The 14,441-nt window shown below is 28.6% G+C and overlaps 3 protein-coding genes and 1 long non-coding RNA gene across 4 annotated transcripts; 1 reads left to right on the top strand and 3 right to left on the bottom strand.

Annotated features, from left to right (window-relative positions):
- Nucleotides 1–62: 62 nt before the first annotated feature.
- Nucleotides 63–2,934, bottom strand: LOC145759089 (B9 domain-containing protein 1-like). The gene is made up of 5 exons (XM_082572830.1): nt 2,698–2,934; nt 1,596–1,776; nt 1,018–1,177; nt 730–829; nt 63–361 (listed from the first exon to the last, which is right to left on the bottom strand). The coding sequence occupies exons 1-5, from the start codon at nt 2,767–2,769 to the stop codon at nt 260–262; spliced, it is 615 nt and encodes a 204-aa protein (XP_082428956.1). The 5' UTR covers nt 2,770–2,934; the 3' UTR covers nt 63–259.
- A 2,245-nt stretch (nt 2,935–5,179) lies between these two features.
- Nucleotides 5,180–6,120, bottom strand: LOC145760030 (uncharacterized). The gene is made up of 3 exons (XR_014286568.1): nt 6,036–6,120; nt 5,639–5,795; nt 5,180–5,435 (listed from the first exon to the last, which is right to left on the bottom strand). It is a non-coding gene; the product is annotated as an uncharacterized LOC145760030 (long non-coding RNA).
- Nucleotides 6,121–6,713: 593 nt separating this feature from the next.
- On the top strand, nt 6,714–7,906 carry LOC145759333 (SUMO-activating enzyme subunit 1-like). The gene has a single exon (XM_082573136.1). The coding sequence runs from the start codon at nt 6,762–6,764 to the stop codon at nt 7,743–7,745; it is 984 nt and encodes a 327-aa protein (XP_082429262.1). The 5' UTR covers nt 6,714–6,761; the 3' UTR covers nt 7,746–7,906.
- Nucleotides 7,907–9,209: 1,303 nt separating this feature from the next.
- Nucleotides 9,210–14,251, bottom strand: LOC145760116 (phosphoribosyl pyrophosphate synthase-associated protein 2-like). Its single transcript, XM_082573986.1, has 10 exons — nt 14,155–14,251; nt 13,654–13,773; nt 13,080–13,252; nt 12,574–12,689; nt 11,927–12,158; nt 10,945–11,013; nt 10,794–10,864; nt 10,503–10,574; nt 10,036–10,110; nt 9,210–9,635 (listed from the first exon to the last, which is right to left on the bottom strand). Exons 1-10 carry the CDS (start codon nt 14,235–14,237, stop codon nt 9,477–9,479), a joined length of 1,170 nt encoding a protein of 389 aa, XP_082430112.1. The 5' UTR covers nt 14,238–14,251; the 3' UTR covers nt 9,210–9,476.
- Nucleotides 14,252–14,441: the final 190 nt, after the last annotated feature.

The following is a 14,441-nucleotide window of genomic DNA, read 5'->3' as shown; positions in this document are numbered from 1 at the left end:
AAAATAAAAATTTAAATTTATTTTAAAACTAAAAAATATAAACTATTTACATGTAACCACGGAAAAAATACAATTTAAAAAAATTGAAGTTTATAAATAACTAGCAAGTTATATAAAAATGTAACATGTATAATACATAATTACAAAACTGGCTTAATATCTGCAGCATCAGTTTTTAAAACAGCATTACATAAATGAAGCATATATCATATAAAAATATATTCTAATATAAAATTAAATTTTATTCTGGACGACAGTTTTAACTAATAGCAGACGAGGGTAAAGGAATAGAAGTAACATCTGATGGGATCATATCATATCCCAGTTTCTTCATATCTCTTGTAACAACATTAAATGAGACCTAAATTTAATTAGAGGTTTATTAATCACAATGTTACATCATAAACAGATTAATACCAATAAGACCGGCAGCTTTGTATAGTGGTCAGAACACCTAGCTTCACTACATGAAGACCTGGGTTCAATCCCCACTGCTTCCATGTTGTAGTGCTTTTTAGTAAGACAGTATAACTGGTATAAACCCTTGTTAAGCCAGTACTTAATCAGCAACTATCCTGCAATTATGATCAATAATATCCTAACTGACAAAGTAAACTCAAGATGGGGTTAAAATAACAAATTTTATTTCATAATTAGATCGTAAAGTCGAATTATATATAAAAATCATGACACTATGGATCAAAATAAAAAGTTGAAAAACAAACTAACCTTGATATGACCTTGTGACCTCACTCTTGTCACATCACGACCTTCACCTTGGGCAACAACTTTAGGGTCAACAAATTCGGGTCGTCGCCCCAGCAACCAGCTGTAAATGAAACAATTGCATTATTATTAATTAAATGATTTAAGAAAAAGATATCATAGCACTTAAATAAAAACTACAAAGAATAAAAGTTGCTTCAAATTAAAGTAAATAATTTAAAGTAATAAGAAATTGAATGTTTATATATTTTCCTACAAAATTAGTTATAATAACTAGTATATTAAATATACCTTGTGAACTTTTGCAGTCTTGATGTAGACACGGGTACAAACATAGGAACCTTAACTACATGTTTACCTGGGACCATCGGTACATGCACGGCACCATAACCTCTCACCACATCGTGACCGAAAACATCTGGTCCGTAACAACTTACAACTAGCTGTGGCCCTTTTTAAAAAGTTACAAATATGACTTAATTAAAGAGCCAATAAATATAAAACATGTAACATTATTTAACAGTAGAAGTGGAGTTATAACAGAAACAATTCTGACAGAAAAAATTAAATTACAATTATAATTGCAAAAATGTTTTGATTCTAAGCTTTATCTAAATATCATATCACAGTATTTTATTGTTTATTGTTGTTTTTCTACCACTTTTAATAAGACAACCAACTAAGTATTTGCTACAACTTAAAAAAGTTTTAGGTCTACAGAATAAAACTGCCATGTGTGCAGGTAATTCTCCTGGGTTAACATTAGTTGAGAGTTACAATCAAATTATGACAATTAAAATGCAGTCCGGTGGGGGGGTGTTTATTTTTTCAGTTTAAAAATTTACTACTATTTCAAAAATATAACTTACATCCAAATGGATTAGTGGATTTGTAAGTTATCTCAAGAGGAAAGTTCCACACAAAAACTTGTCTTTCATCCCGACTCTTGTGGGTTATTTGGGAAATACCCTCTTCTAACCCACTTGTAACAACCCAGTCTTGTCCGTGTACGAAGGAAAACTTGCAATACAATTCGTCAAAGTCTGGAAACTAAAAAAAATATCACAAATTTTTTTTTACATTAACTTATTCTTGATGTGGAAGGATTGTCATCACAACCTAAACATAGAGTAACATTTATATAAACATGATATAAACATAGAGTAACATTTGTTACCCCGGCCAAGTCTTAAGTTGACTTTGTCAGTTTAGGATATTAAAGATTATAACTGCCCGATAATTAAGCTGCCGATTAAGTTTTTTTTTTTTTTTTGTATATATCTTTATCCTCGATGTGGGAAAGTCGAATGCGTGACTTAAACATAGAGTAACATCAGTTACTCCGACCCAGTCTCGAGTTGCCTGTGGCAGTTTGGGATATTATAGATTATAATTGCCCAATAATTATGCTGCTGATTAAGTGCTGGTTTATTAAGAGTTCATGTCGATTATAGCGCCTTACTCAAGGGCGCTACAGCATGAGAACAGTTGGGATTGAACAAAGTCTTCCCCATAACCGTCTGATTGTTTGGGCCAAATCTTCTGGTCCCCGATTGTTTACAATGTTCATAAGTACTTTGCACACTATCCTGACTATCCAGTCTGGAAAGTAGGGCAGTTTTCAACGAGATCTCGTGCGTGCAAGCGTAAAAAATGGCACGACCGCGCGTACACACAAACTACGATTTTCGGTCTACGCGTGCACACGTGATTTATGTTAGCGTGCTTTAATTAAATTTGGCTTAAATATAACAGGCGTCAGCATTGCGCGTGCACAATTTTTTTAAAAACCAGGCGTGCAAAACGTTAATTTCGAGCGTGCATTTTTTTCACTGAAAAAAAACTCGTGCGTGCATGCTGCCCTACTTTCCAGACTGGCTGACTATGAGTGTTTAGAGGAGACGATATATATGGTCACTTTTATTGCTTAAATGCTGTAATTAAACAATTTTTTGTAAGTTTTTAACTCACCACGGCACTTTCAATTTGACCAGTTGCCATTAACAAAAACACTGCTGGATTTGGGTTGATACCAGTCGTCATAGTAACACCAACTTTTTACCAAATTCCGCGATGAATCAAACGTAAATTGTTTTAAAGTAAAACGGTCCTAAATACAAATAAAATGTCTTAATTATTACAAAAAATAAATGTAATATTGTATTATATTCTAAAATAGTTAACCATAAATATAAAGATTTAATTCTTATGGCGTTAAACAAGTTACAAAATAAGATAAAAAATAAATTTGTCTGTTGATATTTTATTTTTCAAAAAATTTTGAAAATTCCCCCAGCAGTGTTTCCCATTTATTCTAAAAATATTTTTTAGTAATATTACTTGTTGCAATGATCATGGTTTTATGATCATTGCTAGTTGTAACTTACTTGTGTTTGTACAAAAATAATTTGTTTTTTATAATTCAATTTAATCTAACATACATATGTTTGTTGCTTGCAAAAATGAAATTTGTGGAAACTCTGTAAATATAATCATAGGCGCTCAAATCTCTATTTTTTTCAGCGGGTGGGCTAATTTTTTGAAAAATTGTAATTTTATTGTTTTTGACTAATTAAAGACATACTGATCTTTGATTTAACAATAATTCCCTTAAAAAACATTTTTTTTCTTTTATTTAAAGTACTCGATCATCTTTGTAATCAAGATTTTTAGTTGTATATTAAAATTTCACTGCTTTCATGTTGAAATAAATTAATTTCATAACTAATACTTTTTATTTCATTTTAGAGAATCATGCTACTCAAAATGGTTGCCCTGTTTCTGATATTTCAAAATCATGTGAAGAACAATATTGCTGGTACACTTTGCAAACAAACCTGGTTCAAGAAAACCTTGACTTACTGGATGCAATATAATGATTCAGTAAATCTCTTTCTAACAAAATTGCAACCAACAGGAAGACTAAAAAATGTCTTTGAAAACTTAAAAAACCTTATACACACTTAGGCTGTAACCACAAACACTACTCAAGATGCACCAACCGCAGTAGATAGCATCCAATTAGGTTAGAAATTTAATAAGATGGTGGACAATCATGCAAAAAGAATGTAACTTGTAGAAAAATTAATGCAAGCCTTCAAACATGTCACAAAACATTTGCAACAACCTATTCTGTGGAAAAAATGAAGCTGAATAATATCTTATAAGGCTTTAAAGTCAAATTAAATTAATGATAAGTTGTTTATAAATTCATAATCCTATAAACTAATAAATACATAAAAATAAATTAATATTCTGTCGTGTTTTTGTATTTATTAAATTAATATTAAGGCACGATCATGTTTTTAATATTACAAACATATTAATACAAACTGTTCACAAAAATATTTCCTGAAACTAACAATTATCTAATTACAATTTTCAGTTTCCTTACAGACATTTAGGAAATACTCAGGAAAGTAATCCAATATTTTGACTATTAATTATCGAGTCTAAATTTCATTTAAATATTTGTAGTAATTGTATTATTTTCCTAATGAGCTTTAGAATAAAATGTTAAGAAAAATAAATTATTTTTTTTAATATAAAATAGATAAAAACTATATATACAAACAAATAAATAAATATAAATTAGATAGCGTAATAACTTGAAAAGAATCAAAAAATCTTTAAAATTTATAAAAATAGAACAGTGTAACAATGTATTTACCTGCCTCATTTCTTTATGAAACATCTAAGATTGATTGGTGTGAACCAAATTTTGTTGTTTCAAACTATATTGTTGAGTTTTGGAACACAGTAAGTCAATCTAAAACTACATAATTAAAAGCAATGTTAATTTTTTAAAAGTTTATTCTCAACAATAGTTGTTATAAGTTTGTTAGTGATTTAACAAACGTATAGCAGAGCTACTGTACTTAATCACTATGTAGAAATGTGTGTACAATGTGTGCCTATTACTGTTTTCAAGAGTATATACCTTTTATATTAATTTCGTACATTGCACATAGCTTATATTAAGAAAACCTTGAAAAATATGCCAAACACATATACAAACCTAAATAAATTTTAAAAAACTACTGTATTTTTTTAAATAGGTGAGCAACATACCTATGGTAATTCTACCAATTATCCAGCTACAACTTTTTTCAACATTCTCTCTTAATGTTCCATGTTGTAAATATATTTCTCTTATGTGGATTATCATCTCTGTAGTAGGTAATAATAATAAATATAAAACTTAATAAATATAAAATTGTACTTAAATAACAGAAAATTGTTAAAAACACTGATTCACATACCAAAGTTTGTGCAATTAAACTGATATTAACAAATTGGAGCAATTAAATTGATATTTAAAATTGGGTGATTATTTTAAAATAATAAATTTAATTTAACTAATTTAATTTGTAGGTATTGGTTCCATCTACTTTCACTGTACATTAAGTTTAAACGGACAATTAACCGATGAAATTGGAATAATATGGCTTGGAAATTCTTTAATTGCATTTTTGTTTCCAGCTACTGGGTTGCCATCATTTCTGCAAAATAGGTAATTCATCATTTTTTTTTAATTGTTTTGCATAGAATGAATTAATACTTAGTTTTATTCCTTCACAGAAAAATATTTAAAGTTGTGATGTTTCTTTTGACAATTGTTTCAACTTATTTGTCAACTTTAAAACCAGAATTCAATCACATTTCACTTTTTCTTTTCCTAATACCGTCATGTTACACTATTCACCAATCTAAAGGGTAAAATTAGTGTTTTAATGGCTAAAAAAACATCACAAAAATTGTAAATATAATAAATAGGCTATCAAAATATTAGCAAAAATGTTTATGTTAAGGCTTATTTGCCAATAAGTAAGTTAGTTTTCATTTATTTAAAAAAAAATGTATTAATCAGAATATATTTCCACATAAAGCATTTACTTTATAAAGTACTTACCTATTCATGTTTTTATGTTAAACTTTTTAGATACCCATTGCTACTTGATTGGAAAGAAAACAAAATATTTTCTGATTGTTAGTTTGGGAAGCTGGGTATTAGATTGCTGTCTTTGTCCTGTATGGCTTTTCATTGGGTTTCCATATTTTCATGCAATCTGGTAGATATAAGTATTTACTTAATTTAAATTTTTTTATATTTATTTATTGATAAGGATGACTATTGATAAGGATGACCCAAATCAAAGGCGCTACAACAGTATTAAATAAGTAAAAAACTAATGACCTCATGTAGTAATGCAAAAAGTTAAATAGAAATCAATTTTATGATCAAATCAAATTACAATTTGAACTGTTTATTAATATTGTCAGAGTAGTTTAAAATTATTTATACTAACTTTTGTAATTGCAGGCATGTGATGATAACCATTTCTCTTCTTCACTTTGCAGCTTTACTCTCCTGTTATTTTGTTTTCGAGACCTATCCACAAAAAAAGCCAGTTTTAAAATTGTACAAATTAGCTAAATTTTTACCAGATTTATTAGGAATTTATTACACAAGTTTTAATGATTCTCAAACTGCCAAAATAACAAATTAAGCTTTATTATTATTTTAAAAATTAAATATTTTTACCTTTTATATTTTTCCTGTCAATGTAGAGCTTTAACCTTAATTAATTTGTCCTGAAAGTAAAGTGTTTGAGCACACTGCAAATTTGAAATGCATATTACTGTTATTATGGCCAATAAACCCACATTTACTGCTGATTTCAAATTTTTGCCCTCCCTTTGTAATAATTCATAATTTTAAACGCCGATGATTGTTTTTTCAGAGTTGCCAATTTTTTTTTACAAAAATCTTAATTTTGTTAAAATATTAACCAATTTAATCCTTAATGTTTAAAATTTAAGTTTTACTTTATGTTTAAAATAATAAATGCGTTTAACTGTGTTTAAATTTTATAAACGAACAGTTATAAAAAATAACAATAACATTTTTTCCAAAAAGATTTGCGCGAAATTTTTTTCAAAAAATTTTTACCCGTATCTAAGTCTTAGAACAAATTAAGGTATAGAAGTTTAAGTGTGTGATTTAAACTTAAACTGTTGCTTAACAACTAAAAATGTCGGAAGAAATTAGCGTTGAGGAGTTTGAACAATATGACCGACAAATTCGTCTTTGGGGATTAGACGCTCAAAAAAGATTACGACAATCTAAAGTATTAGTAATTGGGGTAGGCGGTTTGGGATCTGAGGTTGTGAAAAACGTTGTGTTATCCGGAGTTCATTCTATAACATTAATGGACTACGAGGTGGTAACTGAAGAAGTTTTATCCTCACAATTACTTATTACACCTTCTCATATTGGTCAGAACATTGCTGAAGCATCTGTGGAAAGAACGCAAGAATTAAATCCTAATGTCGTAGTCAAAGTTGACACTGGTAAAGTCGAAAAAAAGGACAAAGACTTTTTTAAGGAATTTGATGTTGTGTGTTTAACAAAAGCTAGCATCGATACAAGAGTGAAAATCGATCAAATTTGTAATGAAGTTGGTGTAAAGTTTCTATGTGGTGATGTGTTCGGCTTTTTCGGGTTCGGTTTCATTAACTTGGGAAAACATGAATACGCTGAGGAAGTTACTGTGAAGTCATCAACTGAGGACAAACAAAACAAGGAAAAAGAGACAGTTACACGGAAAAAAGTGATGGAGTTTTGTAGCTATGGTGATGGTTTAAAGGAAGATTGGACGAAAAGAAACAAACGAAATCTTAGAAACTCATCACAAGTATTCTTTGTTGTTGAAATAATAGATGAATTTCAAAAGAAACTGAACCGTTTACCACTACACAACACAGATGACCACAACCTACTGCAAGAGTTAAAAGAATCGGTGCTAAAAAAGCATGAAATGAAGTCCACCTTTGTAGCAGAAGATTTTATGAACTTTTGTGTATCGAGTTTAAGTCCAGTGGCAGCTATCGTCGGTGGTGTTTTGTCACAAGAAATAATTAAAGCAATCTCTAAGAAAGATGAACCCAGTCGAAATTTCTTCTTTTTTGATGGTCTTAAACATTTAGGAATAGTTGATTACCTTTCCCTGAAATAATTATTCCGGAATATAGCAGTACAAAACACAACAAACTTTTGGATTTTTACATTAATGTTTAGCACATTATCAATCATTTAATGTTTAAAAGTTCTTAGTAGCAATTATTCTGTGTTTATAATAATGCGATATTTTTTTTTCTTGCAATAAACTTAATAAGTCATAAAGTTTCAGGTTATTTTGCCAATAGGTTAACCCTAAGAACAAATTAAATTTATTAGGCTTAAGTGTAACGTATAAATATTAAGTCATAAGTAACTTTATTTATTTCAAGTTAGAGTTTGCTCCCTTTTTATTAACTTGCTTAGTTAGATTATTAAGAAATCACTATTTAGTTTGCCAACTAGGGTCAACATCAAAATACTTTTACAAACAAAATATTAATTTAACACAATTTATTAAAAAGTTCACAACTAGAGACAATCACTATGTAGAATAAGTAACAAATATATTAATATTTTTAATTAGAAAGATACTATATTAATCATTTTAACTTAAATATAAATTACCTATTAATTAAACTTAAATTGACAACTTTGATATTATGATGGTAACAATATTAGAAAGATATATTTAAGGATGATCCGATGTTACTAAAACCAGACACCTGGTCTCAATAATTTTTCAAATTAAGACATTTTCAAAACATATTATTATTCAAGTTTTCTATTGAAAACTATTACTAAAAGTATTGAAAGGTTAAAATTTACATGCATCTGGTTTTAGTACGACCCAATATATGAACTTTTACCTACAGTACCTACACAAAATCAATATCTACAAAGTTGACACTACACATTGGGTCAGTTTGGTTACCACTACTTGAAATGTATGTTACAATACCCAGAAATTGACACCATTCTTGTGCTTGCCTATTTATATAAATAACAAATTTGTAGTTAAAATAATTTGTCTATTTTTTAAATCTTACAAAATTAACAACTTAATAAATGTAGAGAGTATAGAAGTTTTGAATAGTAAAACAACTATGCAATTAATATTATAAAAATGCATAGTTTATTTCACCATTTAAAACAGCTAAATAAAAAAACTAATTTAAAAAAAATAATAAACTGGCAAAAATAACGATAATTAAACGATTAATAAGAATTATTTTTAATTAAAAAATCAATATGACAATTATATAATATAAGAAAACATTATTCAACCTATAAATAGCATGCAAAATTGTTTGTTTTACCTAAAAAGTATGTGAAAAGGTTAAACCACTTACTTTGACCCTGTTCCGCCCAATTTCCTAACTGACCATTTTTAGAACAACTATAAAACAGCGATTTGCAGGGTTGCCAATTAAAAAAATAATAAATTAATTTTAAACAATACAGTTATTTAGTTGATCTAAAGTTTAACTAATTTAAAATAAATTATTATAAAAATAAAAAAAAATTTTAGCATTAATTTAATATTTAAATACTAAAAATCCTTAAATGTTATATCAATAAGTAAAGCTAAGTTGATATTTTATTTGTCAAAATTTACAACAAACTTTTATACAACACACCCAAAATAAATCGAACTCCTGTAGCCCTACAAAGATTGTAAATTACAAAAGCTATCTTTACAATTACATATACCAACATTGTAGTAAACTTTGTAAACTGCTCACATGAATAGAAATCATTGTTAAGCATGGAAAAGCATTTAGAACTTGTATTTTTACAGATCAAATGACAAAATGACACCTAGTTTCATTTAATATAAATAAAGCGTTTAGTCATCGATTGAAATGTTACGGAACAAGTAACTCATGCTTTCGCCATGGTGGATTCTTCGAATGGCCTCAGATAGAATAAAAGAAATGTCGACAGTCTTTATTTTGTGACATTGTAGTTTCTGAAGTTCGTGCGGGATTGAATTGGTTACCACAACCTTAGAAATAGATAAAAATCAAAGAAGTTATAAAGTATTTTATTAGTCTACTAAACTTTTAATGTTATGTTTAATATTTTGTCTTTGATGTACAATAACTCTTGTAACCCAGACTAAGTTTTAAGTCAGCTTTGGTAGTTTTTTAATCTTGTTATATTGCCTGATTTTCAAAACCTGCTGGTTGTTATTTTTTTCTCTATGACATGAAAGCAGTAAGGACCAAACCAGAACCCTTAATTGGTAAAGCTGAAGGTTCTTACCACTACCATGTAACCAGCATTTGCATTTAAAAGTATCCTAAAAACTAGGTGACTTTTGACTTTATGTAATTGCTGCAACAGCTATATTTAAACTAGAGTAAAAATATATACAACAGCACATATAAAATGTAAAAATTTACTTCATCAATGCACGAACTTTCTAGAACTCTTGGTGCATCAGAAGACAAGAGACCATGACTTGCCATCACATAAACCTAAACATTAAACTTATTAAAAAAGAGATTTTTTATTTAGCTTTAAATAAGTTAACAAAACTTAGGTAAAACACATGTATGTGAATTTAGGTTTAAAAGTTCAAATTCCAATTTTAAAGGGCCGAAAAAGCTGTGTACAATCTATATTTATAACGAAGCTTAGTAGATGATATATATATGTGCAATTTAAAGGCCCTTAAAATAAATAAAACTGCTGTTTGTGGTGTGTGACAATTTAGGGCTAATATTATTTAAGTAGTAACGATAAACCGACAATAAAATGTCAACTGTAGAGCTAATTTAATTCGACATAACTTAAAGATACTAGATTAAAAATATTTTGAAATAAAAAATGTAAGTAAAACTTATCATAAATAGTTTGTATCACTAACCTTGTATGCCCCTCTTTCCTTTAATATATCAGCTGCAGCTACAAATGATTCTACATCATCAATAATATCATCCTAAAATTAACAAAATTCTAAAAGCTTAAACAGTATTGTTATCGCTGGATAAATATTCTAACCAAAATTAAAAGGCAAATATTATTTCTAAATAAAGGGTATGTTAGACAAAAAATGAACTGGATTGCTAAGTAGCTATAGTGGTATTTGATAATATAGTGTAAAATTCTGGTAAAAAGGTTAAAGCATATTAATGTCAAAAATCTGTACAAAACTTACGACAATAATTGCAATTTTTCCACCCACATCACCAACAACATTAATTGGAGGTTTCTCCTTAGCAGTTAACACTAAAACACAAATTATTTTACATAAAAATGATATTTCGATAAAACTAAGTTTTTTTTAAGTACGATCAAATTCCACTTACTTGGGATCTCTAAAGTTTCAAAATGTCCAGTTGACACTGTTCGAATCCTGCCCATTGCTCTACTGGCCTCTGTAATACATCAACCAGTGTGAATATAACAAAATTAACTAAGGTAAGGTAATAAGTACATTTAGTTTTGTTCGTAAGCTACTTTAGTAAGTTTTACTTACAAGTCCATTTATATACAAAGATTTTAAATATAGTTATATGTGTAGGGTTATTTCAATCAATTAACAAGAATTTTTTACTTCGAATAAATTACTTTTTATAGTTTTCAATTAATTAGGTTAACCCAATAGATTAAACATGCGTTTTAACTTAATTATATTCCTACCATGCACCAGATTTAAGGCCAGATAATAAAAACTTTTTTAAAGTAACTTTAGTCTAACATTTTATCATAAAAATTATAATTGTTTCAATAAAAATTAAAATTAAACCCATTAAACTTTTACATGCAAATAATAGAGGTACGATACTAAGGTGAAGTAATTTAAAATAGTCTTTATTTTGAAACTTATTTTTAGCCACGTTTAAAAAATTTTGAGTCAAATTCGGTAGCCAATGACAAAATATTTCACCAATATTTATAAAAAATAGATTAAGGGAAAAGTTAAATGAGATAACATGCAGGGTTTTGAACCTTTTGCCAAACTATGAGAATGTGTTCGATGTCTCTTGTCTGCTGAAACTTAAGGGAAACTTTATTTTTAACAAACAGTTCAATACAAAAACTTTGTAACAATAAATGGAACTAAATAAGATGCTATTTTGTACGATATTAGTTTGGTTTTAATGGTAATTGGTTAATTGATAAAGCAGTCATTAAAAAATAGCAAAATCACAGCTCATCCACAAACAGCTAAATCACAAACACAAAATGTTTAGTTAAATAAATTTCACAAAATATTAAATTTAACAAAAAAATTATTTTTTTGGTTATTTTGCACAAAACAAAAAAATTAGTATACCGATCACTTACCTGCAGCTGAAGCCCAACTTTGTGGTGGATTTTTCACTTCATCGCCTCCACCAGAGGATACCAAAGACACAGGCGGAGGAGAATGTCTCCCATCTTCTCGATCCGAATCAAAATCCTGAGGTTCACCGTGAATGACAGCTATCCCAAGTCTCAAACGCTCGGCGTACGATTGAGCTTTCTTTGCTGATGCGGGAGTCTTGGCAACAATCACAGCATTGCGATAATCTGGTATCTGAGAATATTTACAATGTTAAACAAAGGTTATCACTTTTTATCACCTAAACACAAATTTTTCTTATGCATAAGTAACCCATCCAGCAAACCTAGAATTTTGTAATAATTAACTTTGATGACAGTTGGTAATAATCTGTATATAAAAAAGCTTAGTAGATGATATATATGTATATAGATGTCCAACTATTTGGCTTACAAAATATTTAAAAACTGCAGTTTGTGGTGCTCAAGTAACATATTGCAGGCAAATATCAGTGGTGAATTGTGACCTATTTTGACAATTATTTGCGACCATGGGGCAGGCAACTAATTTAAATGATATGTACTGTGGGTTAAACATAAGGGCAATATGACACTTGATATAGCGCCTTAAACCAATATGCAGCAGATTAAATAAACAATAAAATATTTACTTTATCTTGGATGTATTGGATAAGAAAAGGAGAAGCTCTTAAGTTGTCGATTGGAACTTCGAAGAATCCTTGAATTTCTTTCTGATGCAAATCCATTGTTATAATATGATGAAAACCTGGGAAAATATAGTATAAGATAAACAGTGAGGTAAAGTTGTTATTTACACTTCATGAATAATTGTGGACAATACATACAACCAGAATAAAAAAAAAGCTTAGTGGATGATATTCATATGTAAGTATTCAATTTAAAGGACTTTTAAAGGGTAAATTATTGCAACAAATATTAGTTGTTAGTTATGACCATTTTACAACAATTAAAATCCTGACCAATATATCATTATTTACAAGTTTACAGATTAATAAACAGAAAAATATTAATTCTTATGTCGCATTAAATAGTTAAGACTATGATGCGATACTAAGAAATGCTTAAAACCAGATCAAAATTAAAGAAAATTTCAACTAACACCTACATATACATATAATTTAAGAATTTTAGTTACCAGCTTTGCAGAGCATAGATGCAACTAGTTTTGATACAATAGATCCTCTCTTTCTCATTTTGCATTGCTTAGAATAAGGCAGATATGGAATGACCCCGATGATTCTCTTTGCAGATGAAGTTGTGCAGGCATAAGCCATAATCAGCATTTCCATCACTGAATCATTTATGTCACTAAAAATATTTAAATTTTTAAAAACATATTAAATATCATTAAATATCAACTATATATACTAACTAAACAGCAAAATTAAAGTTCATTAAGCCAGATTTTTATGCCAGCGAAAATTTTAGCAGAATTTATGCTAATTTAAACATCAAAACTATCCAATTTAGTTTATGCCATATTTTGGTAATTTATGAGAATAAATCTGGCAAAATACAAGAGTTTTGCAGGCAAAAATACCAACTAAATTATGTCATCTAATTACAGTTAAATTTAGTTATTCATATAAATGTTCCCAAAACTTATAAAAAAGTATTGATATGTACAACAACACATGTAAAACATAATACCACTTAGCATTAACTAACTGCAAAAAACATTTTTTTTCAATAAAGTTAAATTTTTTTACCGGTTTCCAGTTTGTAGAATAAAAACATCTTTCCCTCTCACCGACTCTCCAATTTCAACGACGGTTTCTTTGTTGGGTTTCTGGTAAACTGAACATGTTCCTATCTTTATACACATCCGACTGTAACAAAATTAAAAGCTTTGTTAGTCATGTTTTTTTTTATATATTTCTATCCTTGATGTGGAAAGGTCGACTTCATAACCTAAAGATAGAGTAACATTAGTTACTCCGACTCAATTCTGAGTTGACTTTGGCAGTTTTCCGCTAATTATAATTCGCTATTAAGTGTTGGCTTAGCAAGAGTTTAAGCCATTTATAAATGCCTTACTTAAGAAAGCTACATGCTAAAAGCAATGGGTATTGAACCAAGGACCCCATGAAGTGTAGCAAGTGGTCTAAAAAATAAATACTTTAGTACAAAAATGCAAAATATACACTAATATATAATATGCAAAACAATGAAAAATTAAATTTATAAACGAGAATCATGAACATTGTTACCTAGCAACAAGTCTTGCTAATTCTGGATGAGAGTTTCCAGTGAATAATAAAAGTTCTTTTCCAGCATCAGGGTAAGCATTCATGTTAAACAATTTTATTGTCTGTTAATGTAAAACACAAAATCAAGTTAATTTTAAAAACATATTTTACGTAAACGATATATTTGTTCTTAAATACAACACCAGGCATTAAGGTTGTTGCATTCTGACCTGTCTGTCTGTTGTAAATGTCAGACTGTGATTTTAATTGGACATTGTCTGTTTGTTAGTTTGACTAATCGTACATTT

The sequence above is a fragment of the Corella eumyota genome, chromosome 7 (assembly GCF_963082875.1).
Source record: "Corella eumyota chromosome 7, kaCorEumy4.1, whole genome shotgun sequence".
NCBI classification, from domain to species: domain Eukaryota; kingdom Metazoa; phylum Chordata; class Ascidiacea; order Phlebobranchia; family Corellidae; genus Corella; species Corella eumyota.
Note: the sequence above shows the minus strand (reverse complement) of the source record. Positions and strands in the feature narration are given on the sequence as shown.

What these genes read in the sequence shown, in the direction of transcription:
- LOC145759089 (XM_082572830.1), bottom strand. Translation starts at nt 2,769, where the DNA reads ATGACGACTGGTATCAACCCAAATCCAGCAGTGTTTTTGTTAATGGCA. An exon ending in GTCAAATTGAAAGTGCCGTG is followed by an intron (nt 1,777 to 2,697) that starts GTGAGTTAAAAA and finishes TATTTTTTTTAG; the next exon opens with TTTCCAGACTTTGACGAATT. An exon ending in ATCCACTAATCCATTTGGAT is followed by an intron (nt 1,178 to 1,595) that starts GTAAGTTATATT and finishes CTTTTTAAAAAG; the next exon opens with GGCCACAGCTAGTTGTAAGT.
- LOC145759333 (XM_082573136.1), top strand. Translation starts at nt 6,762, where the DNA reads ATGTCGGAAGAAATTAGCGTTGAGGAGTTTGAACAATATGACCGACAA.
- LOC145760116 (XM_082573986.1), bottom strand. Translation starts at nt 14,237, where the DNA reads ATGAATGCTTACCCTGATGCTGGAAAAGAACTTTTATTATTCACTGGA. An exon ending in TTAGCAAGACTTGTTGCTAG is followed by an intron (nt 13,774 to 14,154) that starts GTAACAATGTTC and finishes ATTTTGTTACAG; the next exon opens with TCGGATGTGTATAAAGATAG. An exon ending in AGGAAAGAGGGGCATACAAG is followed by an intron (nt 10,111 to 10,502) that starts GTTAGTGATACA and finishes TTTAATGTTTAG; the next exon opens with GTTTATGTGATGGCAAGTCA.